The sequence below is a fragment of the Aulostomus chinensis genome, chromosome 23 (assembly GCF_037954235.1).
Source record: "Aulostomus chinensis isolate RoL2024-O1b breed Wild chromosome 23, RoL_Achi_v1.0, whole genome shotgun sequence".
Lineage (NCBI taxonomy): Eukaryota > Metazoa > Chordata > Actinopteri > Syngnathiformes > Aulostomidae > Aulostomus > Aulostomus chinensis.
The window spans coordinates 20,228,007-20,253,301 of record NC_141342.1 but is presented as its reverse complement, the minus strand read 5'-3'; the positions used below and the strand labels follow the sequence as shown (position 1 = coordinate 20,253,301).

At 45.8% G+C, this 25,295-nt stretch overlaps 1 protein-coding gene and 2 long non-coding RNA genes across 7 annotated transcripts; 2 read left to right on the top strand and 1 right to left on the bottom strand.

Moving 5' to 3' along the window:
- The first annotated feature begins 447 nt into the window (after positions 1-447).
- Positions 448-3,837, top strand: LOC147240000 (E3 ubiquitin-protein ligase TRIM21-like). The gene is made up of 3 exons (XM_086195238.1): positions 448-533; positions 819-1,012; positions 1,651-3,837. The coding sequence occupies exon 3, from the start codon at positions 1,653-1,655 to the stop codon at positions 3,288-3,290; it is 1,638 nt and encodes a 545-aa protein (XP_086051364.1). The 5' UTR covers positions 448-533; positions 819-1,012; positions 1,651-1,652; the 3' UTR covers positions 3,291-3,837.
- A 4,421-nt stretch (positions 3,838-8,258) lies between these two features.
- LOC147239999 (uncharacterized) lies at positions 8,259-14,424 on the bottom strand. Of its 2 annotated transcripts, XR_015111601.1 has the most exons (4): positions 14,231-14,424; positions 11,865-11,964; positions 11,679-11,793; positions 8,259-8,314 (listed from the first exon to the last, which is right to left on the bottom strand). It is a non-coding gene; the product is annotated as an uncharacterized LOC147239999 (long non-coding RNA). The 2 variants fall into 2 exon arrangements; XR_015111600.1 differs by lacking the exon at positions 11,865-11,964 and having other exon boundaries at positions 11,679-11,816.
- A 4,639-nt stretch (positions 14,425-19,063) lies between these two features.
- LOC147239998 (uncharacterized) lies at positions 19,064-24,399 on the top strand. Of its 4 annotated transcripts, none has more exons than XR_015111523.1 (4): positions 19,064-19,201; positions 22,937-23,113; positions 23,733-23,820; positions 24,198-24,399. It is a non-coding gene; the product is annotated as an uncharacterized LOC147239998 (long non-coding RNA). The 4 variants fall into 4 exon arrangements; XR_015111525.1 differs by having other exon boundaries at positions 23,730-23,820; XR_015111522.1 differs by having other exon boundaries at positions 23,733-24,399.
- The last annotated feature ends 896 nt before the right edge of the window (positions 24,400-25,295 follow it).

The window sequence follows — 25,295 nt, the reverse complement described above, 5'->3', positions numbered from 1 at the left end:
GGCCCTGCCATGGACTGGTGACCTGTCCAGGGTGAAGGCTGCTGGGATAGGCTCCACCCACACCACCCTGAACAGGAGAAGAGGGGGAAGATGGAGGGAGGGATGGATTTTTGCCACATCTGGGTGTGAAACTTCCAATAAATTTTATAATTATGATAGATGAAAGGTTCTAATGACAGAAACGCACCAATATTGTGTTTTTATGTTCACTTCCCAGACCCATGTGTGCCCCACACTGACGACAGTGCTCGCGTGTTCTGAAGACCTTGTCAGCGTCATTTGAGGTTGCCCTCTTCCTCTGGAACGACGGCTCACTTGACAGCAGCTTTTGTGTGTGTGTGTGTGTGTGTGTGTGTTGATTCATGGGCGCAAAAACTGTCAAAACATTTCACATGGACAGTTCATTTTATCTGAGCAGCTGCGTGGAGCCTCTCGACCAGGATTTGACGGCATCCGTCCTGAAGTCTTTGCGAGCCAGAGAGGGCGTGAAGACCTCTGGCTCTGCACTGCGCCGTCAGAAAAATAACAGAAAGGTGATTTTGTTGAGGACCAAAGGAAAAAAACAAAAAACAAACACACATAGCAAGCAAAGTTGTGTAGCAGGACAGTGGAAAGATGTGAGCAAAGAAAGGTCAGGGCGAAATAGGAGGAAGGAGAGAAACTGTTTAGACCTGTGGTAGTCTGCAGGAGGGGTGTGTGTGTGTGAGAGTGTGTGTGTAATTTTAACAGACCCTAGAACATTTCTGCTAGCAGCTGCATTAAAACAAACAAGCCACCTGCAGGCTGAATCTCCTCTTGTTCTAAACGTATGAATCTAGGTTCCACATCTAAATCTGTCCTGTAACTGATCTGATCCTGGTGGAGCAGCTGCTCTCACAGGCGGAGCAACACGTCACCGTCCTGAAGGGAAAATGAAAGTTTGTCAGACACACGGCGGAGCGGCGCTCCAGATAATCCTCCACGTTTCACTCCTCACAGAGTTCAGCTGCTTCTGTCAAATCCTCAAATCCTGGTAAGTTTCAGCAGCGGCTTCTTTCAACAAGCTGCTTAAACACCAGAGTTGCTCTTCCTCCCTTTTTAACTGACAGAAACTTGTTAAATCAACTTAACTTGTTTGAGAGTGAAACTAAACTTCAGGCTCTGACGTGATTTTTCTCTGCAATCATAAAAGACTAGAAACGCTGGGCGATTCAGTCATGAAAATCAGTTTTTCACGCTTTGATTTTTCTTTTTCTTTATTTTTTAACCTTCAAAACAACAAGCGCTGAACTTTGACCTGCAATCACTGGGGTCACCGCGTCTGTGACACAACAGCCTGTAATCACCAGTTTGATGTTGACTCTTGATCTTTCAGCCTTTCTACGTCGTGCAACCTGGCTGTTAGAAACATTCTGTGCCCTTACATGCAAACTATCACCTCATTATTATCCTGAAAGTCAGAACACTTCAAGCCAGAATGTAGCATTTTCAGATTAAGACCTGTGGAATTCCTTGCTATCAGTCGGGTTTTAGAAGGATTCCGTGGACGTGTCAGCAGCAAATTCAGATGACGCATGTTTTCAATCGGTAGTTTACAACTGTGTCACATTTTACATTATTTTTAACCCACATGTAAAGAAATACTGACTATCAGTTGCTTCCTGTGTGTAGACATGTCTGCTGCCTGCCGTCGGCCATCGGAGGATCACTTCCTGTGCTCCATCTGTCTGGAGGTCCTCGCTGAGCCCGTCACCACGTCATGTGGACATAACTTCTGCAGATACTGCATCACTGTGAACTGGAATATTAACAACAAGTACCAGTGTCCCATGTGTAAGGAGGTTTTTCCCACCAGGCCAGATCTGAAGATCAACACGTTACTGTCTCAGATGGTCGACCAGTTCAGGCTGTCGTCTCCAGACGAAGCCAGCAGCCGCAACTCAGAGCAAATGGCCGAACCAGGAGACGTTCAGTGTGACATTTGCACCGGAACCAAGCTGAAGGCCCTGAAGTCCTGCCTGGTGTGTCTGGTCTCCTTCTGTCAGACTCACCTGGAGCCTCACCTGACTGCTCAAGGCCTGAGAAGACATCAGCTGATCGAGCCGGTGGAGAACCTGGAGGGCAGGATGTGTGGGACGCACGATAAACCTCTGGAGTTCTTCTGCAAGAGCGAGCAGACGTGTATCTGCCTGCACTGCACCTACTCCGACCACAAGACCCACGATGTTGTTCCTCTGAAGGAAGAATCTAACGAGAGGAAGGCGGAGCTGAGGAAGACTGAGGCTGAAATTCAGCTGATGATCCAGGAGAGACGACTGAAGATCGAAGAGATCCAGCACTCGGTGGACATCAGCGAGGAAGGAGCAAGAAGAGAGGTACAGGACTGCGTTCGGGTTTTCACAGCTCTGATGGAAAGTGTTGAGAAAAACCTGAACGATTTCGTCGAGGCCATTGAAGAGAAGCGGAGAGCGACAAAGAACCAGGCCCAAGACGTCATCAAAGAGCTGGAGCAGGAAATCTCTGAGCTGATGGAGAGAAGCTCAGAGGTGGAGCAGCTCTCTCACTCTGAAGACCACCTGCACCTCCTCCAAAGCCTCCCCACCCTCAAAGCTGCTCCAGCCGCCAAAGACTGGACTCACGTCAGCGTCCGTCCACCTTCGTATGAGGGGACGGTGGTGAAAGCTGTGGCTCAGCTGGAGGAGACACTCAGCAAAGACACAAAGAAGCTGTTTGACGCCGAGCTGAAGAGGGTCCAGCAGTACCAGGAGGACGTGACTCTGGATCCTGACACAGCTCATCCTAAACTCCTCCTGTCTGATGACGGGAAACAGGTCTGTCACAGTGACAAGAGGAAGAATCTTCCAGACAACCCGGAGAGGTTCTCCTATTGTGTTTGTGTCTTAGGAAAACAGAGTTTCTCCTCAGGCAGGTTTTACTTTCAGGTTCAGGTTGGAGGAAAGACCAGGTGGGATGTGGGCGTGGCCAGAGGGTCCATCAACAGGAAGGTCTACTTCAAACTCCGGCCTCGGGACGGTTTCTGGACTATCTATCTGAGGAAGGGGAACGTGTTTTCTCTTGCCTCCCCTGACACCCCCCTCACTTTGCGGTGCCAGCCTCAGACGGTGGGGGTGTTTGTGGATCACGGCCAGGGTCTGGTCTCCTTCTACGACGTGGATGCCGCAGCTCTGATCTTCTCCTTTACCGGCTGCAGCTTCAGCGGGAGCCTCCACCCGTTCTTCAGTCCCTGCAACAACGAGGGAGGGAGAAACGCTGGACCTCTCATCATTTGTCCTGTTGATCCAACTGCGTGATGGGATTCTTCTTCTGGGATCCTGGTGGATTTGTTCTCTGGGTTTGAGCTGAAAAAAACTGATCAAGTAGCTCCTGAAGATGCTGTGAGACCGACTGAAGTGGACGGAGAAGCGCTGTGGGCTGAGAGCAGCTCTGATCCAGAAGGACATAGAAGTCCATCAGATGTCTGTACTGACGTTCCTAATCTTTATTCTCAGGCATTTTCGAACAATTTTTGTGGGGGAAAAAAACAAAAGAAAAACTTCGGACTAAAGATTAAATATAGTAAAATTATCATGTTCAATGTCTGGAAAATGAATATATTTGGAGTACCACATGTAAGTTGGTGATAACCATGAATGTGTCCATTGGTTGCCAAACTACTGAGTACTTTTTGAAGTATCAAAGATGCCCCCCCACCCTCTTTTAGAACCTCTTGTCATCGGGGAATTACAGCAGGATCATCAGGCTACTTATTCAAGTTCTCATTGTTTATCTGATGCTCATTAATGCAGCAATAATTGTGTTGCACAACTTTTCTAAATGCAAATGAACCGAAGGTCTAATTTTCACATCAGAGCAGCGCTGATTCTATTTGACTTGTTATTCTGAAATGACCCACTGAACTCAAATGAAATTAAAACCTCAAACCAACCGACACAATTCCTCTTTTCTCAAATCAATTAAAGCGCCATCGACCGTCAAAGGGAGATGAAACCGCACGCCTCCCTTTCATCCCTGCATCTTCAAATTGATTGGTTCCTCTGGATCTGGACACCAGCGCTGGTTCAAGCTCTCCATCCGGGATGTGGAATCCATCACGGCGAGGAGTGCTGACTGGGCATGGGAGCAGCCTGCGGGGGTTTCCCCCCTGCACGAGTAGCTGATAGATCCCATTTGTCATGCAAGGATGGCGGCGGGTTCCTCCGATACTCCCGCTGACTGTCAAACTGATGGAGGCGGGCTGAACGCAGGTCCAGTGGGACTGTGGAGCTGCTGCTGCTGCTGCTGCTGCTGCGGCGAATGGACACAAGTTGACTGGCAACAACAGGAAGAAAAGAATCATCTTAACCTTCCTCCTCTTATCAGATTACCATGAATGTGCAGCCTTGTAATCTCCATAAACAGATTCTGCATATGAATACAAAATCCGAAGGGGAAGTAGAAAATATTGGGACAAGGCAGCTCCCTGTTTCTGTTTGAGGAGCTTCGACCGATCGGGTTCACCCGTGCAGGGAGTTCAGTCGTGAGGTTCTTTAGTTTAAGAGAGAACTGGATTTTGGATTTCGTTGGAGGATGAAGAGTCAGGGTGAAGAAGACCGAGATACCAGAGCTTGATACTCGACCAAGATGGAGCTTGTTTTTCTCCAGGGTCCTGCTGCATGTGGACCTGCTGATGGTTCTGACGGCGAGCCGGCACACGTGCAAACGTGCTCCTGAAAGTTTTGAAGCTCACGTTGTGTTTCCTTCCATGAACGACTCAAAAGAGAAACTTTAGTTTCCATCTGCATCTTCATGAATGTTCCCTCATCATTCAACGTGTCCACCACCAGCGGCTCCTTTAGAACATCTACTACTTCCCCAATGAAGCGAATTCCTCAAGAACTCTTTCTAGTTTCCGTGGCCAGGATTCCCTTCCTCTACTCTGAGGTGCAACCATCTTCTGTTTTATTTACTACAACAAAGCTGATGGAAACACATGAACATTTCACTCAACATTTGCTTGACAATTGAATGGAGGGAGAGTGAAGAGACCCAAATGTGTGGGAAAGAGGACAGAACCTGAGACCAACACCAAAGTGTATGAGACCAGCCAAGAGAACCCGACCAGACCAGCCCGGGCCAGAATCAGGAACTGAAGGATCCCCTTGCATCCTCTCAGCAGGTTTAGGGGACACTGCTGGTCAGACCTAAAAACAAACACTAGCTTTGCTTTTTTTCTGTTCAGGAACTAAAAAACATCTGGGGCCTCTTTTATAAAGCTTGCTTGCACACGAAACCGGGCTTGGAAGTGCGTAGGCAACTTCTTACGCAAGAGTTGGGATTCATAAAAAAAAGACTAGCGTAGGAATGTGCGCAACTTTAAGCAAACTACAGACCTTGCTTACGCACTTTTTGGAGACAATCGTGACAAGGTGAGAACAACTGGTTCATGGAAAGAGCGCATATAAATAAATGTGTGTAAAAATACCACTTTTTCTGCTCAGTCAAAAGTCACAAAGGGGTGCCGGCAACGTCACAGACAATGAACCTTGCCAGCACGATTCAGAAGTGCCGCACTGTTCATCAGTCCCTCAGATTTAACATTCCTGCGCTACCTTTGGGATTTAGATTCACAACATTTCATTTAAATGTAACCAATAGTTTTCACTTGGAATATTCCGATTGAGCAGATTCAGATTTTTATAGCCTGGTTTACCAATGTAGCCTACATGTGCAAGAGAACAACTTCCACATGCATTTATCAGATTTTGTTTAAAGATAAATGTGACTAAATACTTTTGTTTGTGTTTTTACAATGTTGATCTACCAACTTTCACCACATGGGCGGCGGTGGATAACGGAGCCGTTTGTTCAAACACTAGTGTCACACGTGCCCTTAGTTTTCTGATCCCCACCTGTAGCCGCCACGCTCTGGCGGCGCAAAGCCACTTTTTTCTTTGCCTCCACCTTCAGATCGGACTTCTTTTTTATTTCGGCGACGCTGCGCTCCGTGCCAGCCGCGCTCCGTGCCAGCCGCGCTTACCGCCGTGGCCACGGCGTGCCATTCAGTGGCTTTTTGTTTGTTGGTAATTCCACTTGAATGGCCGCCGAATAAAGTTTCCCATCTCGCCGCCACCTCATCAACAAGCACCTCCATCTCGGTCTCTGAAAAGTTCCTCTCTGGTTGATGCCATGAAGTGTCGTGGAGCCATCGTGCCTATTTACATGCAAAACACCTTCATGAGGTAATTTGCATGACCATACATGGTGAATGTGGGTGTGGAGAGGGAGGGACATGAAACAAATCCTGCTGCGCGACTTTCCGGCTGGACTGTGATTTATAAAGGGAAAGTGCATGCAGGTGTGCGTATGCACGGTTTTATAAATCTTTTCGGCGTATGTAAACTTTTAGTATGGATCCTACCCAGGTTTTATAAATGAGGCCCCTGGTCTGTTTCAGTTTTCAGCCGTGTGGTGCGGAGCTCATCTCATTCAGCCGCCGTCGTCTCAGGTTGTCTCTGATTAGACCGCTAGACTGAAAACCAAGAGAGGTCGAAGGTCATGAGGTCCAGAGATGGGAAACACTGTCTTAGATGATATTAAATCACCAGCAGCTCTGGCTAACACGGATGTGTTCGGGTCCCTAATGTCGTGGGAAATTACACAATTGAAATTCAGCTCAGCTGCTTCACTCCCCCAGTTCATTTGCTTCAGACCTGGATGGCTGCGCTGCCTCATGTCCTGGGATGTGGAGTAATTATTACATGGCCAGTCGGGTTTATTCTGTATAATTGCTTCCCACTGTTTTCCTTCCACAAAGTGGTTGGTTAAACACAGCAGCACTAATACTGCTGCTTCCCTCCCCCTGCAGATGGAACATGGTGGACCAACTGAAAGCAGGAGGATGGGAGTCAGGCAGGTTCTCGGCTTCAGGATCCCGGAGGCGAACGCGTGATGTCATACTCAGTCCAAACACGTAGGGAATATGATCTCACGTTAGTCACGTGACGTGTTGGACGACTCGAGGTTTATTTAATGTGCTTGAGATAGAACAAGTCACCTGGCAGGTATTGCCCCTCCCCCAGGAGTGGAACAGGCTCATACCTGCGTGTTTATTTCTGCTGTTTATCTGACTTCATTCTTACTCTGTTGAGTCCGGATCCCCACCACATCGACCCAGATCTGTAGAGAACAGCTATGAGTATTTTAACTTCGTGGTGATTTCATTGCAGTGAGCAGATTTAAGTGCAGCTAACGTGCGATGTCATGTCCACCCGCCGCAGTGACCGTGACCTTGGACCACCGAATGTTTTTGCAGTTCATTTTGAGTCCCAGTGGTGCCCCTGGTTTTGAACAAGTTCCCAGTGGATGTTCCTGAAATATCACGTCAACGAGGATGCGACGGACAACCTGGAAGCGCCGCCGTTGTCATCCAGGTGAGTGTATAAAAAAAAATCATAGAAATATTGACGCATTCAAGAAAAAATTGCTTGAGCTGACAGACTTGAGTTGATTTCTGTTCAAGCAAAACAACGCGAGAGGTTGTAAAATCTCAGGGTTGAAATGCAGTCTTCAGAGATGTAGTGAAGTGGCGTGTGAGGCGGCGCCTGAGGCGGCGTGTGAGGCGGCGCCTGAGGTGGCACGTGCACAAGCCTTCCTGGTTTTACTGGCTTGCTTCTGGCCGCCTGGTGCTACTGAACGTTCTCACTTGGTGTGTAGAGGCACATTTGGTTTGGATTTTCTTGTGAACAAACCAAAGTCTTCGGCTGATTCAGACCAGAGCAAATGACCTACAGGCGCGAAAACTTTCCCAAAATTGACACAAACAAAAAGTTCCCTGGCAGGTTTTTTTTCGCGAGGCCTCCTGATTTCCTGCCTGATCCTGAAGACAAACATGCGATGCTCTGACTCGTGAGTTTGAACAGAGCTTGAACTCATTATTGGACTTAAACTAACCTCCTTAAATCTTTGTCTCCTATTTGCTCGCGGGCCTCATTAATCGTCAGCTGCCCTGTTTGATTGAGCTGAGTAATGAGATATCAATACAAACACAGGCGAGGAAGGCGTTGGCCGCAGAGGCCAGTCAGCCCGCATCACTCTCCCATTAGTAAACATTAGCTCCTCCAGGAGGATAAACATGGATTAGCTTTGTTTGCTCTGTAGACGCGTTAATTACACCGCCGTTAATTAAAGTAAGAGTGTGTATTGTATGTTAACAAAAGGATGAGGAGGTGAGAAGGTGGAACAAAGCTCAGAGGAACACCATCAAGAATTCTCTTCTCCATCCGTCCATCTCTTCCTGTCTCGTTTCCTTCTCTCGATGTTCTGCGAATCGACGATTCTGGAAGAGAAATATTTTGATACATTTGATTCGATTCGATTTTTTTTTTTAACCTTTTTTGAAAACTCTTCTTCTCAAGTGACATAGCGACATCAGACTGGAACAGGAGTAATCGCAGATTCCCAGATGGGATGGAAATGCTCAAAATGGCATTTTCTGTCACACATTTGTGACGAATTTAAGACAGGTTAGAATGAAACTTGACTTCTGTCACACTGACAACCAACTTCTCTTAATTACATAAAACTCTCTGAAAAGTAGTTGCAGTAAATCTCCATCCATCCATTTTCTCCCGCCAATCTTGTTAAGGGCCACGGGGGGTGGGTGGAGCCTCACTCAGCTGCCTTCAGGTGAGGGTGAACCCCACCTCTCACACAATGTCAGCCCCTCCCATGACCCTTAACACATAAGCACTATAGCAAACGGATGGATGGATGGATGATTGCATTTAAGTGACAGAACAAACTGAACCTGACAGTTGTTCTTTTTTTTTTTGTGGAGCTCTTCAGCTGAAGCACAGCTTGTTGTTGCAGAAGCTACCGCTAATGTTAGCATTAGCATGTTCACTCCAGCAAAAGACAGTCCTGAAGCCCAGTGAAACACAATGAGCTTGTTCCTGCCGACGTCTTTGGGAGTCTACCAATCCTCCTCATCCTAATGAACCTAAAACCTGCTGGTTCTATATTTTCTGGAGGCTCGGAAGAAGCAACGTGGTGGAGGAACATCCAGCTGTGGTGATCAACTTGCGCCCTCCCCCCCTCCGTCCGTCATCCCTCATCTAAACCTCTGAGGAATGACGGATTGTGGCTCGTCAGTATCTCATCATTAACTTCCACCAACACTGAGGGAGCAGAGTGATGGCCTCGCTGCCAGCGCCGCCTCACCGTTAATGAGCCATCAAAGCAGGAGGGACGTCGCGGTTTAGTGGCACTGTTACACTGTTAGCACCTCAACGTCACTCACAGGTGTGTTTTATGAGTTCAGGGTTCGAATCAGGCTCGCTGCAGGACAACTGGCAAGAACTCAGGGATGAAACCAGTAAAACCATCTAAATATTCAGCTAAGATCTCTGGATGATGGAGAAGTGACAGATTCGCCCCAAAAACTCAAGAATCTGAAGCAGGTGGTCTTTAATCTCAGGCAAAGATTAGTTCAAATCCACTGTTCTAATATTTCACCTGGCAAATGTTTAGCAAGAATGATAAACATGTTCGTGACTTCTGGCCTGAAGAGGAGCTGTTAATTCAAACGGAAACCAACAAATTTTAAAAGCTGTTTGAAGAACAACTGTTTTTTCCCAACTCAACGCCAGCTGAACATCGCTAGATCGCCGCTGAGATGCAACAGGTGATTAAAAGTCGCAGAAATCACGTGTGACACGTGTTAACGTCCATGCCGATCACCACCCATGCTGGGCTGTGTCACGTGGGACTGATCCAGCCCGATGTCGGTGGCTCTTAAAGGAGTTTTTTCATTTTCCTTTGCAAAGAAACTGAAAACAACTACTTGCTCAGGTTAGCTTCTCAGTGTGAGTCAGCATGCTGTGCTACCAGTAAAATCACTTCCTGCCTTGCATCTGCGCTGGGCGCCACAATAACACAGTCAGGTGACATCATCTTCCAACAAGCTATAAAAATCAGGGTGATAATGTCGGTCCTCACCAGTAAGGTAATGCAAGTATTTGTGTGTTCACACAGTCGTCCATCTCTATTTGAGGGCGTATCCTTCATTAGTGTGTCTCATCAGGCAGGTAAGGAGCCACGGCGTGTGTGTGCGCGCGCGTGTGTGTGTGTATGTTTATGATTGATGAGAGCTCATCAAGTCCTGGCAATCACTAAACTTTCTTTTCATTTCTCGCCATCTTCCACTCCCACCATCTATCATCTTGTCGTTCTCATTCTCTCTTGTTCTATTTTTAAACATGCAGATGATCAGCCGGATGAAACCCTCCAACAGGAACGCACTAAAACTGTCGGTACAAAGCAAACACACGCACACACACACACACACACACACACACACACACACACCTTTCCAACACTGTTACACCAAAAATTCCAGACTCCAGGGATCGAACTTAACTTTGAAAGTGACACATCACATGACTTTATTTACCTGGTGACAACAGAGATGATTCAGGAGCAACTGGTGCTGTAACCGTTAGCTAATGCTAACGTTGTAGAGCCGTCTTTTGTAAAGCAAAAGTTAGTTACATTGATTGATACGTCCTGAATGACAAGTAGACACATTAGTCACATGGCTGCTGAAAACTATAAAGTTGCTAATTATTATCGTGATTCATTTTTCCAATTATGTGAGACAGAAAATGGGATAATTGGGGGAAAAAAAGAACCGCACCGCCCTTACTAACTCTTTCCTACATGGGATTTTGATATGTATTTTGCAGTTCTGTAGGAGTCAATAAGGATACTGTGAACCTTGAATCTTTGTCATTCATGGAACAGCACAAAGTGCAAAAACTGCCTCAAAAATTGGGGGGAAAAAAAGGTTTCATGCTCAATTGAGGTGTTTTTACCTTTATCTATAAAGCCTACTTGCATAAAATAGGAGATGAAAATGCCTAATTTGAATAAACGCCTAACATTTTGAATATGTAACTGGCGTAACTGAATGCCAAAATGCTGAAAGCGGCCAAAACAACGGGCTGACCTATTGCGTTTACTTGTTTTCTTCTTCTATGGTGCCTGTTACGACCATTATATCCTTGCCCATACTGCCATCTTCTGACGGAAGCGCACAGCATGTCACCTGGTTTATCCCCCCCCCGTTCACTTGATGGAAAAAGCATTTCTTCTTCTGCAGCATTTCTAAATTCCCCGTGACATTCTCTTGACATTTCATGGAAACATTTCTACTGACAGAAAGGGAGAAGATAAATGAAGCACACCTGCAAAACGGAAGGAAAACCTGACAAATGGTGTATTGACGAGAGCAGAGTGGCGAAAAGGGAGATAAAAAAAAATCCCTCCAGTGTGTGGATCACCAGCCACACGTCCGATCCAGTCAGCTACGCACAAGTAGCTGGATTTTCTTGGATCACCTCGAGCTGAAGAGGCCTGCTGGCCCCGGAGCGTGCCTGTAGGCAAAGTTTTCCCGTGGATATGCTTGGTAGCACTCTCCTGCCTGGGTGGGATCTCAGTAAGCTAAGCGCTGCATCTTCCTGCCTGTCAGCTTCTCCTTTCAACACTCTACCTGAGCCATCCTACCTCCTCGCCTCTACTCTGGACCCCCTTTGGATAACCTCGGAGTGTTTCAGACTTCCTACTTTGCCTTGTCACCAGTGCCAGGGTGTACCAGGTGATTCTATGATTTCCAGTGTGGCATCACTGTGGCTCAGACTCACCTGGTTCAGCCATTTTAGGGAGCCGTAACATTCAGGTGCGTCTCTCTTCAGGCGACGGAGGTGCATCCAGCCAACATCCACCACATTCTCTCCATCCAGAATGTCAGATGATAAACTGGGAAGAGTTGGAGGGATCAGCTGCAGAGAAGTGGAGCAGAGGGCAACAGTCGAGTTGATTCAATTCACCTTGAGTGTGCAGAGGAAGCCAGGGCCATGTTTTATCAATGAAGAGGGGAGGACGCTCGGGGAGCAGAGAGGAGGAGGGTCGGTGTTCATAAATTAGAGGCTGGAGGAGACAGAGGAAGCGAGAGGGAGATGGAGTAAGGAAGAGTAGGCAGGTAATGAAGTGAGGAGGAGGATGTTTGTTCGGTTGTTTCTTGTTAACCTCCAACAGCCCATAACTCAGGCCTCGAGGGAGCCCTCGCCTCTCGGATCAACACCGTTTTACATGACGTGGCTGGCTGCTAGCACGCCCGCCGCCTGCAGGCCGACTGGAGGACGGGCCGCTGAGCGGTTGGCGTACTTGCTAATTAGCCGGCTTGTTTTCTGGAGGCGCTGAGTGATTAGATGGTTTGCGTGGTGGGCTGAAGTTTCTCCAGCTGACTGAGTGATGGAGCAGGGCAGACGGCCTACGGTGGTGCTGGGGGTTACATTCTGAGTCAAAATCTGACTTCATGTTTCGAAATCCTCCTTCTTGTGTTCAGTCTATCCAAATGAACAGCCAGTATCAAGCTAGTTAGTGTTGTATACGGTGAATAGTAACACAAACACACTATCGTCTTCCGGCTTGTGATGGAACGCAGCATAACTCACTGACACGGCGGCTTCTAACTTTGGGTTTGGCTGAGTTTAGCCTGGTGGAGGTTTGAGCTCTCCAGATGTCCCCTGGTGCTTGTTGTTTGTCCGTTAGCAGGATAACTTTGATTACATTTGTGTATAAGATGGAATCCAGGTTGATTAGGTTGGGCGACTTGTTTCAACAGTGCGACTTAAAATCTCACAGCATGCCAGAGTCTGAAGAACTCAACAAAAAACAAAGACTTTGCGTGAGAGCGGAACTCATCCCGCGATGCACGTGTTTCTGGTAGGACAGTGTTTATTGGTACACAACTGTTGCACACTAGCAGTCACCCTAAAGACCTCGGCTTGGTTTCCAACCACTTTTAGCAATGAGGCTCTTGCTACTCCAGTACACATGGGGGTTTCTCACAGTACTAAGCCGACTATGCAGTTGGAATGTACTGCGTGTTGATGCAGCAGAAGTTGGAACGTTGTGTCAGCGGGGGATCTGAAGAAGTGCAGAAGGTGAGTCGACGTCACACCTAATGAGTAATCATCCGCTGGCTGTCGGGGCTCCAAAGTCGCCCTCAGCTTGTCGTCTGCATAACGTTAGATCTTGGAATCCTCTCCTGAGTGCACCTTCGCCCAGGTCTCGTCTCATCCACTCGTCCTGGCGGTCGATTTCAGAACAAGACGAAGCCTTGAGTGGCTGGCAAGCACCCGAGGATGAAATGAGGCCGATTTGTCAGCTATTGAACCCAGTAAAACCTAAAAGTTGAAGCATTTTCTCTGGAGGGCGATCAGCAAAGAATTAAGTGTTTCTTTCTCTCCTTTCTAAGCACACACACACACACACACACGTGCGCACGCACACACACACACACACGTGTGCACACACACCTCACAAGGCCCACAATGAGTGCGAATGGGTTTTTAAAAACGTCATTTATCGCCTAAACAAACTGAGCAGCAGCTCGTGCGGCGTTAGAGGACAGATGTAGAGCTCAAATCACAGCTCCGTTTGAGAGTGAAAAGCTGCTTTGTCACTTTGTCCTCGGAATCAATCTCAGCACTATTGATGGGAAGTTGTAAGAGCCTAATGGAGAGCAGCGATGAAAAGGGAGAAACAAGGGACATGGGATCGTTAGAAAGACAACAATAACTCCGCAAAACACTTATTTTCCTCTGCAGCTGTTTGCTGATGCTGAAAGTTTAGTCATAAAAAAAGCTTTTGTTTTGGTGTCCCACAGAATAAGAAAACAAAAAAAAACCCTACTTTTGTTTCACTGCTGTTTACTGAACTCAGAAGCTTTTGATCATTAAGTTTTACATTAATAAAACATTAAATGCGCTGTTGTATCTTTACTCCCACGAGGTTTGTCATCACGGGAGAGCTTTTAATCAGGGAGCTCGCCTGTGAACGTGGACGTCCTCCTCTCACCGTGCTAGCGTCCTCACTAAGATAGACAGAGAGGGAGTTCATTCGCTACAGGTTCGGGACCTTGGTCCGCCTGACTGGTTTCGGCCGAACCACAACTGAATCATGTGGTCCAGATCAACCTGAACCCTGGTTTACAGAATAAAACAGCCGGAAGAAGTCAAACTAAACGCTGGTCGCACAGGAGAGAGATGATGAACCCGTGTAATTGAAGGAAACTGCCAGGCGAGGCTCCTGTTCTCAGCTCTCCGACTGTTGCAGTTCAAGAGCTGCACAGTTTGATTTTAATTTGTTTCTTCACTCTGAAAGTGTAAATCACTGTCTGAGTACTCACAGTTTGGTGGCTCGATCTCGAGGAGGTTTTTTTTCCTCCCTCCTGCAGTCCTCCTCTGTGACACACGCAGGAACACCGACCTCTCAGTCCAAGGTAGAACACTGCCTGTTGAGCGCTTGCTCACATTCGCCAGGCTCACCAGAACCGTGTGAGTTCCTTCAGTTTGCTTTGTTTTCAGCTCAAATCAAAGTGTCTGGGCGGGAACAGTGGAGCAGAGGTCAGCACTGCCACCTCCCAGCAAGAAGGTTGTGGGTGGAGCCCCGGCTGGAGCACGGGGTCTTTCTGGGTGAGTCTCCATGTTCTCCCTGTTCCTGCTGGGTTCTCTCTGGTACTCCAGCTTCCTCCACAGTCCAAAGACATCAAGAGGGACCAGGTTAATCCAGACTCTAAATTGACCGTAGGCGTGGCTGGGAGAGCCAATGGTTGTCTGTCTCTATGTGTTGGCCCTGCCATGGACTGGTGACCTGTCCAGGGGCAAGGCTGCTGGGATAGGCTCCACCCCCACCACCCTGAACAGGAGAAGAGGGGGAACATGGATGGATGGATGGATGATGGAAGGATGAACAATGTGATTTTCTGTCTGGACATCAGAGGATGAAAACCGTTGGAAACTTCACGTCCAAAGACATCGCAGAGGTTAAAAATAGTCCATTTGTTTTAATTTGGCTTCATAGACTTGGCAGTGCAACAGGTCGCGAGGGCTGGTGGCTTTCTGCCATTACAGCGCGACCTGTTAGCTTAATGTGCTAATGATGAATTGATGGTGAAACACAGCGTCACGCCGACCCCGCCTCGTGGCCCCTCCTCCTGCCAGAGAGGTGAGGGTCTCTGAGTCTCCCTGAACTTCTCAGCATGATGGATGAACTCCTCTGAATAAAGCTGAGAATAAAGACCTGGCCAGAAAACCCAATTATCCTCACGGTGAGTGTGTGTGTGTGTGTGTGTGTGTGTGTGTGTGTGCGCGTCTGAGCCTGTCAGATATAATTGCCCGTGCCGAAGACTGTTGCCTGTATCACTCAGAACAAAGTTACATGATTATAAATCACACCAGTAATTTCAGTCTATTTTAATAAGTGCTCTCTGTGGCAGGCATATTCGTCTCCGTCGCCTCCACTCCTGACAGAAAGATTTGAGGCAGCACAAAACAAATTTCAAGGGCTGCTCCACCAACATTTGAGAGCACGCGGGCGCTAATGTGAAAAATCTGAATTAAGTTTGAATCTACAATGCTGGCAAACATACACACTCAGACTGCTGAGTGAACTTCACATCCCTGAAACCTGCTTTTCATGAAGGTTCCTCACCCAGTCGCCGCGACTCCTCCGTGTCAGGTGGCGTGCGCCATCCGGGGCTAAACACGCTCCTGTGCCGCTCGACGTTTCCAGCCATGAAGAAACGCAGATAAACTTCAGAGTGCTTCCTGTGATGGAAGGTCAATCACAAACATGAAGGAGAGAGAAAATTATGAACACGATCTGAAAGGCAGCGACAGGAAAGAGGAGAGGATTTACATCTACTTCACAGGGGGATATGATTAATGTTGCTGTGGCGATGCTTGCCGTAACCACGGCAACAGAGGATGGAGGTTGCTGCCGTGGTCCACGCTGAGAGGCAGCAATGTGATTTTCTGCCTGGACATCAGAGCATGGAAACGTAAAGACCAGCACATCTGCAGGGGAAGGCAGCGTCTGATTGGACGGCGCCAACATTCTTCGCGTAGCGAGCCAGAGTTCAAGAGGGGCTCCATCACCATGGCGACGCCAAACTGCAGGTGAAGCCTTCCAGCTGACTCACATAAGCTGACGAGGCCGCTTCTCTGATGTCCAAACACAGGAACCTCATTTCCGTCTGTCTGAACTTGGGGGGAAAACATGCAGCTCGTATGACAGCATGCAGCAGGCCAAAGACGCCAGCAGCCTCATTTACCGCCGCCAATCAGGTTGTCTTTGGTGAGAGGTCGAGACATTTTGTTGAAAAATGGACCGGCTGTTCATTGGTTGAGACCCACTTGGTGCTTTCAGGCTCTAACGGTGAAAATACATATGTGTATAATTTAGGACGCAGAAGAATACAACACGTCCAGGTTCCTAAGTTCATGAGTGCAGTTTCTCTGGGCTGATAAGATTTGAACCAAACTGATTAACGATTGCTCACCACAAAGGAAGAGGAAAACACAATTGGATCCGTAATTAGCGATTAACACGAGTATTGTTGAGGGTTATTTAGTCGAAGGTGTGAACTACGTACTGGTGTTTTTGAGCAACTATCTTCCACAGGCAGTCATTTATTTACCTGTTGACTTGTTTTCATTTCCAGGTCCGTCAGCGGTTGCCGTCTTCGGCTGCTGACCACAATAAAGGTGAGCTCTTAACGCCCAGCAGACACCCCATGGTACCGTTAGCAAACCTGCCATACATGCTAATCACAGTGTGGCTGCGCCGGCCTGCAGCGTGACGACTTAATAAAACCTGAAACTAATCTCACATGCCGAGTGGATTCATCACCGGCCTTTTGTTTTAACACATACGGATGCCAGTCGATCACCCTCATCCTCTGCGTGTGTGTGTGTGTGTGTGTGTGTGTGTGTGTGTGTGTGTGAACTGCTTTGATACAAGAGTCCAGCGGCGGGAAAACAACCCTCAAGGCAGGAAGCGATTGTTCTCTTCTGTGGTGGAAGTCATCACTCAGGTGGGGGGCGAGGGGGTGGGGCGCCTGCTAACAGGAACAAACGCTGATTTCATCCCAGTTTCAGACTTCCACATATTTGGTTGGTAAAATTGAAAGAGGAAGAACCGCTGCTCAATGGAGGGTGCAGAATTCATCCCGGATTCTTTTCAGCACTTTTCTAAAGGTGACGGAAACATTGTCATGCACTATTCATGGTGGGAGCTGCTATTGTGTGCTGGAGAAAAGCTGGAATAACTATAAAATTTATCTTTTTTGTGGCTTTGCTAAGCGGAAATCGGCTTCTGGCAGGGGCTGTTTGATGTTCACACCCTGGACATCAACCATGAATATTTCTGAAGACGTAGTCACTGTTTGCTACATCAACATTCCGGGTTCTATTTCATCTCCTCTAACGTGTCACCCTGTGTGTTGCTGTCTCTCTTCCTTCTCTTGTTTTGTGATGTTCTTCCTCTCGTGTTATTGCTCCTCGTCTTCCTGGACGACAGAAGATGGAAGGTAAGCGCTCAAACTGTAAACAGCATAGAAACACTTACCTGTGTCTGTAAATACAGGAAACGAATCATGTTTGACAACTACAGAGCTCAGAGCAGAATTTTGCTCTTCACTGATCCTCTTTTCTGTTTTTTTTAGCCCTCAATTTAGTCTTGCAGACAGGTAGCAAAGCCTGATGACTTCTCATAACCCCTGGCCATGTTGTGAGTTTGATTTTGTGAGTACACTAAAGGCGGAATAAACTCTATTGGATGATCAAATCAGACGACCAATCAGAGTTGAAGAGGTTCTCCGCCGTCGTTAATGTCAGCCGTCTGCCTGGTCTCCCATCGCTTCCTCCCCTGGAGGGTGAACAGAATAAAACCACGTGACAGCCCCCCCCCCCCCCCCCGATCCCGGCACTATTGTTTCGTCCCTTTATGAAAATCCTGTTTTGCATAATTAACCTAAATTAAATTGGTGTATTAGTCCTTCAAAATAATGATGAAAAAGCCCCTCATCTCAGACATGAATGCAGTCATTGACCTTCCCTCCATTGCCGCCTCGCCTCTGACTCCTTCCACTATTTGGCGGACACACACGCACGCACACGCCATATGTTGCTTTACAAATGTCGGCGCACACGTGGACACTGCGGGCAAAGCTTTGCATTCGGCAGCTGGCTGTCATTGTTGTAGTGATGATGCAGAAAAGGCGTGAGGCATTTTAATTACCAATTTCTGTCGGGAGACAAAGGACAGACGGCAGGTGACATCAATCTCTCCTGGCTTTTGAGGCGTTGAAGTTTACGTCGTCTTCCTGGAAGCTCCACACGACTCCATCACAACACGGTTTAATGTCAAACAATCATTCCGGGTGTTTCAACACTGTACATGCATTGACCTTCTGCTGAGGCGTTTGACAGCTTCTGTTTTCCATTTTAAATCGGTGTTTTTATGCTTCCCATCTGGAAAATATGACCCATTCATCGGTTCGAGGATACGGTTTCTGAAGAAAGCGACGTCACGATGGAACTTAAACAACTTAAGTACTGTACCTAGCGACGTTTGACTTTGTTTCTCTTCCATGTGCAACATTTGGTCCATCTTTTTGTGGGACAACCAAGCGAAGACAACAAGGAAAAAAAATCTATATAATAAAGTATAAGAACATGTAAGTCTGGTTTTCGTCAACGTGCTGAGACGAGGCTAGACCGTTAGCAATGGGCTAACGGACCTTCAAAATGCTTGCAGGTGAAGCAACGTGTATGGAAAAAACACACAAGTCATGAAGACAGGCAGGGTTAGCAAGTGTTAGAGAAAACTATGATAGTGAGTGAACAGTTAGTGGTAACACTCAATGTAGTGAATGCAGTAGTGTGTGTACTGCAGTGTTACTGTTTTAACCCCTTGTCATTTTGGTCTTTTGAAATAAAGAGATAAGCACACAACCCAACCCTCTTGTGTCGGAACAAAAATTGGTGTAAGGCTTAATGTTTCACATGTGGGTTTAACTTTCTACTCCACAAACATGCTGCCACGTTTCATTGTTTTGAGTAAAATATCTCAGACTTCTCATACGAACACTCGCATTTTTGTGCGTGACGAATGTGTTTTAGCGAGTGCTTCTCGTTAGCCACCTCTGCCCCTGGCAGGTGCAGCGCATTAGCGGCATCACCCCACAGGTGCGCGCCTGCAAATGTGCAGTTCACCAGAGGCAGCGCCATACAGAAGGAAACTCTGGGACTCCAAAGTACTTCCCATCTCTGCATTTCACCCCCGTCATCTCTCCAAGGTGATCAGGTTACTGCAGGTAATCAGATTTATGACCTTAAATACCTTGACGTTGTCTTGGAGGCCTGTGGGAGCCTGCTTCAGTGACATTTGGATGAAGAATCATTATTCCCTCTTGTTTTTGTAGTGGGCCGGGCTCATTTAAAACCAGCAAATGAGAAAAGTATTATGATAATTGTAAATCATCAAGGACCGCAGGTGAGGCTGCAGGTGTGAGAACGCGTGCCTGCTAGAGGAAGCACAGAGGAACCGTGCGTAGGCGACCCGCTCTGAGTCACTGCGTGATCACATCTGAGAGCTTCTCCTGCTTCTTCCTGCCTCGAAATAAAAACCAGGCTCCAAGTGCGCTGATGCAGAAACATTTCAGACATCAGATTCCTTCCCACAGTGGACTCTAATCACTGAAACGCATTTGTAATCCCCTTAATTGTTAAACGAAAATTAAATGTGGCTTTTACATACATAAACCCCGAACTTGTGCCCGTGAGTATTGTCAATTCAGGGTACTTTTACCTTGTGTGCTCCCTTTGATCAAAGTTCCTGGTGAAAGTCATTTTACCTGACATGTCGGGTCACACCGAGAACCGAACAGAGAGAGAGAGAGAGAAACCGTAATGGAGAGCAGGACTGATTGAAGCTGAGAAAGTGAAGAAAATGTGATAAAAATGTCTGCAGGCTGTTAAATCTCTCAGGCCTTTATCCCTGCCGAGCACGAGCAAATTTCACAGCAAATGGAACAGGTGGGGAGCAGGTGAGAAGAGGGACAGACACTTAAAATGGAATAAATTACTCCGTCGTCAGAGCAAGTTTTTGGGTAAAATTGATACCTCAGAGTCCATTTTACTACAGAGAGCAGACTAGCGGGGAATGCGCTGATTAACATCAAAGTCCAAGATAAGAGAAAAAGATGATAATTTAGTGCTAGAGTCAAGAGATAATGGGTTCAGAGTGCTGGCTGTTTTCATGAAAATATTTCCAGTAAATGATTCGGTTGTAAGCTCTTCTGCTGAATAACAATCTGTCTCTGTGGATTTTGAAGCCACACACACACTATCACACACACACACTATCACACACACACACACTATCACACCAGAGGAGGAACCATTTAGTCGAGATAAAAACAAATCACAACGTTCAATAACAGCACATTGTTTCACTCCATCAATCAGTCTAAAATCCATCATGAAAGCTCCTTCAACAGCCAACAGTCCAGCTGCTGTATAATGAAGTATTTTTTCTTTTTTTTTTTTTTAAAGCTAAACAGGATTAAAAAAATAATAAATAAAGGTGAGAAATAATGACAGGAATTTGTTTGGAATGCTGGAAAGTGGGCGTGTGTTGTGTCACAAATACCACTAGGTGAGGATGTGACGGCAGACACTGATTGGTTAGGTCAGGCAGCGACGAAGCCCATCTCCGTGTAGATGCTCAAAATCTGCTGCTGCCAAAATATGAACGCTGTAGTGCCAGTGGGCCCGTAGCCACGGTAACAGGTAAACACAGTTTTGAGGTGGCCAAACAGCCAAAGACCCACACATGTAACATTTTTTGCTAGCTAGCTAACACGGACACAAAGTAAAAAACGGAAACATCTCTAAAAGACTGATGATATTTTCGAATAAAACTGGTGTCTATCTTATGTTAACTCGTCCTTTTTTCTTTTTTTGGGAACAAGTAACTCGATTTTGACAGAAATATACCTTCAAAAATGATTATTTTTGTGTAAATTAGGTAGACAACACTTGCACCTTGAAACAAAACACTCATATTTGTTCAACATAGTTTCTGTCTATCCTGCATAAAATACAGAAACAAGTCTTTTAAATTAAGTAGTAGAAAGTTAAGAAATTTGTGTTTAAATGTAGGAAGGAAAAAGAAACCTCAGAAATGTTCAAGGAAAGTAAAGTAAAATCGACTTAAGTATTCCATCTCTGTGGCTGCTAACTTGCAACTGCAACTTGTTATAAAAGTTTAAAACGGTCATTTAATTTAAGCTGGAGTGACTTTTAGATTTGAGTTCAAGTCAAGAGAAGTAGAGATGGTCCATGCTTATGTTTTTGATTTTAAAATACATGCTAAATAAAGTAGCATATGATGAGTCCTAAAACATAGAAATCCCTTAACATTAATGAACGTGAACTCAGGTTTATTTTTAAGTTTCTGTAGCTGTCTGTTTGTAGCATAACGTTAGCTTTTTTTGTAGCATACGCTAGCTTTAAATTCATAGTGACTAAATTTATACTACAAAAAAATACAAAGGGTTTTTAATCTCTTATTATTAATCATTATTTTATGTAAAAAATTGTTCTCGAAAACCCAATGTATAAATCTCATTAGCTTTTGGCCAATGAAAGCAGTGGTGATGCTAGCTCGCTAGGTAGAGCAGCAACAGGTCACTGCCCTCCAGGCCGATAAGGTAGCTTTAAGTCACTCTTGGGAAACATCCAGTTAAAGCTGGGTTAGTAAGGGTTATCCGGTTAACTGTGGGCAACACAGCAACTCCAAATCTTTTTCTTTTTCTTGCTCAATTAACTTTCAGGAGCTCTTAGATAGTCGGCAGTCTGTTCTGTCCCCTGTCTTCAGGAGGAGCTTTTCAGAACTCCAGTACTTGTTCCTCCAGTGATACAATGATGAAAGTACAGTTCTCTTTTCCAAACGGTGTAGATGTAGTTCTTGCAGATAATTCATATAATTTCTCTGCAAATCTAAACTTGATTATTTGGAGAATTTCTAGTTTTTATTGTTTGATTGTGGGATTAGTTTAATCAAGAAATTCATTAAATAAGGCATTTGAAATCTAAGAAATGTCATTGAAATGTTACATCTCTACACATTTAGCCAAGTGCAGCTGATCACCTCTGTGCATTAAGTCACTAAATTTACAACAAATTGTGTTCCTCCTCCATCTTTTATCTTCCTGTTTGTGCAGCTTTTGGCCAATTTGAGAGAGTTGGTATTTACTGCCTTGTCTCTATTCCATGCATTTTTAATGCCACGCTCATTTAAATGCATCGCTGCTTCAATTTTCTTATAGAGGAACCCCAGTATGCAAATGCCATATTGTTTGTGTGAAAACTGATGCAGTGTTTTTTGGTCAGACCTCGCTTGAGTTCACCTCCCAGAGGATCGAATGTGAATCTAAAACACGGTTTGTGTTGTGAATCTTCAAAGTGAGTCACAGTGAACATGCGGGTCTGCTGGAACATCGACTGTGTCCATATATCGGTTCTGCTAATTATCCAGTTAATTAGCCCGGTAAAAGACAGATGAGGGAAAAGTGCTAATCAGATGGGCCAACACTCGTGGGAGAGGCGCTCTATCATCAAACGAGACTTCTTCCTCCTCGTCTCTTCCTCTCCTGCCTGGAGGATGTGGAAACACTTGTCAATGCCGATGTGGAGGTGTGAAGCTCCTCGCAATATAAGAGACTTTAAATGGGAAATAACTGCTTACTGTAAAGCTGCGAACGACCTTTGAGGCTCACCCGTTACTCTTGAACGCACCACCACAGCTTAAAACGTGTCAATCATGCTCATGCAAACTCGATCGTCATGATTCAACAGCTTCTGTTTTTCCTTATAGAATAAAATGTGGATTATTTTTCCCGCCACATTCAGCTTAGCCACGCGCTAGTTAGCTTAGCACAAAAAAAAATGGTAGTAGCAATCCATTAATATAACCAGAGTTGTTCATCACAATTGCTATGAAACAATTCAAAAGTTTAAATATACATTTTATTCTTTTTAATCAGATACTCTGCAGCACCCTGCAAATCTTGGACCAACAAAACAAAGCATTTGTTGTGGGCTAGAAGAGCAACTGGTGCTGTTAATCATGTCTGAATCAGAGGATGAACCAAGATCCTGAACCTGATCCATCTGAGCCAGGGAGGAACTACAGGTCTACAAGCTATGCAGGCAAAACAGAGGTATGCTAGCACTTACCACCCACTACCACTCATTGTGCTAAGCTAACTAGTGTGGGTCTCAGCCCCCTAATGTAGCACAGAGAAAAGAAGAGGGAGCTTATTGTCTGGCTCTGGAGACAATTTACAAGTCCCAGAAAGATCCTATCAAGAACAAAATGCTGATTTTTTTTTTTTTTTTTTTTAATGCTGCTTTTCATTTCTCGCAATTGATTTAAAAGAAATCTGAGGTTCTTATGAGGCTCTGAAACGAATCACTGGAAATAATATATAGATAAGAGTAAAAAATAATAATGGAAAAAGTAGCATCAACTGATGTTTACTTTTTATTCCATGATCACATAAACTGCGATTTGTAGCCGCTAGAATCGTATAGTGTTACACAGACGGAGCTCTGCGGCATCTTTCCACAGACACACCGAGGATCTTTAAAGCTGCCGGTTTGTTTATATACCACCAGCAGTTTCTCTCTTTTTTTATCCATTATAGTTTTCTGCTGCATTGGCTCCTATTTTCCCACAGAGTTTTATTTTCAGCAGTCTGCTTGCTTTTTCTCAGAAACCTGTTCAAGTGTATAAATCAACACGATTTTCCTGTATTTTTATTTATTTCTTTCCAGCAGATATTCACCTCGCCTGATGTAACCTCAAGCTTTCAGCTGCCGAAATGGAGAAGTAGCGAGAGCAAACTAGACCACGAGAGATTGAAACGTACAGGAAAAATAGTACTTCTTGTTGATCTACCTATTTGTATTCAGGCGGACTTTTTCCGCCGGCAACAACAGCAGCAGCAGCTTGAATGTTCATACAGATGACGAGGAAGATGCTCAAAAGTTAGGAGAACAAACTGGTTCCTTCCCTCAGTTGAAGGTTACAAAAATGTTTGGGGACTCCTGAGTATTCGGAGTTGCTGTTTCTGTAGAATCACGGTCCTCTCACATTCACCTCTCGATCGTGCTGCTGTTGGAGCTGTTAAATTGCAACACAGCCAGGATTTGTGAGCCTGCAGCTTTTGCAAGAATTTAGCAGAAAACTGCCGCTGACATTGTTTCTGACTTCATTCTGCCGCCTTTGTTAACTCCTTCCAGTTCCAGCCATCACCCATGACAGCGGCGTGTTTTTGAAGCTTGGTCAGCGGCGCGGCTGTCGAACAGAGGCCGCCGCTTCAGGTGTGAACAGAAACCTTTTAGCGAGGTGTTTAGGAAGAATGAGCCGATGAATCCTCGTCACCCATCTGTTGCTCCCTGATTTTACTGCCATAAAGTGTTAAAAATTTCAATAAAAGTCTTAACAGCACTTTCCTGTTTTCTTTTTTTTTTTGTCTTAGCCAAGCTGTTACAAGTTTTGCAGCCTTTTATGAGTGAATTTCACTCCCCCGTTGAGACCTGCTGAAGAATTCAAAAGTCTTAACTGAAAAAGCACAGAGAGCTCATAATCACAAATAAACCTTCCTCTTTGCGGCGGAACAGCGAATGTGTTCAGGGTTTGTTGGAATCCAACCAAAGCTTTACGGACGTTTTGGGGCCGGTTCTGTTCCCGCCGGGTCTCATCTGAGCAGCACTGGCTGATAACGCTGAATATTTGATGTTTTATGTTCCTGTCTTCACGCCTGTTTTCTTTGTCCAGGGCTCTTCACCTCTAGTGGCTCCTGGCAGCCGAGGGTGCAGATTATGTCTTTGATGGCCGGTTTTAAAAGGCGCCAAATTATTCCATCGGGAACGAGGTGGCGGATCAGTGCGGCATGGTGATTTTATGTTCTCTCTTTGAGGAGGTGATGAGGAAAAACAATTTGTTCTCTTTCAAACAGAAGGGGTTCGACCGTGCTTACTAATGAGTTTCCTTTGGCAGTGAATTCTGAGCCAAATGTAACTCAGGGCCTCCGAAACTACTGCTCCTCCTAGTAAAACACGCTCTTCTATTTCGCTTTATAACTCCAAATATAAGGCCCCTCTTAACCTTAAAGCAGCTGTGTTAAAAAAAGGACGGACAAATGAGCAAGACTGTCTTTTCTCCAAAGCTCTTCACTTTGTTCCCAACCTGACGGCGTGCTAAAACCCTCCTGCATTATTGTTACATCCCAAACGTGGCCCTACTAATTTGAATATTCCGACCTTTCCATAAACCTCAACATTTGAAAGATCCCCTCCAACCATGTATTAAAAAATACATAAACATTTGATTAACAA

Excerpts from the sequence above, each read along its gene's own strand:
- LOC147240000 (XM_086195238.1), top strand. The coding sequence starts at position 1,653 with ATGTCTGCTGCCTGCCGTCGGCCATCGGAGGATCACTTCCTGTGCTCC.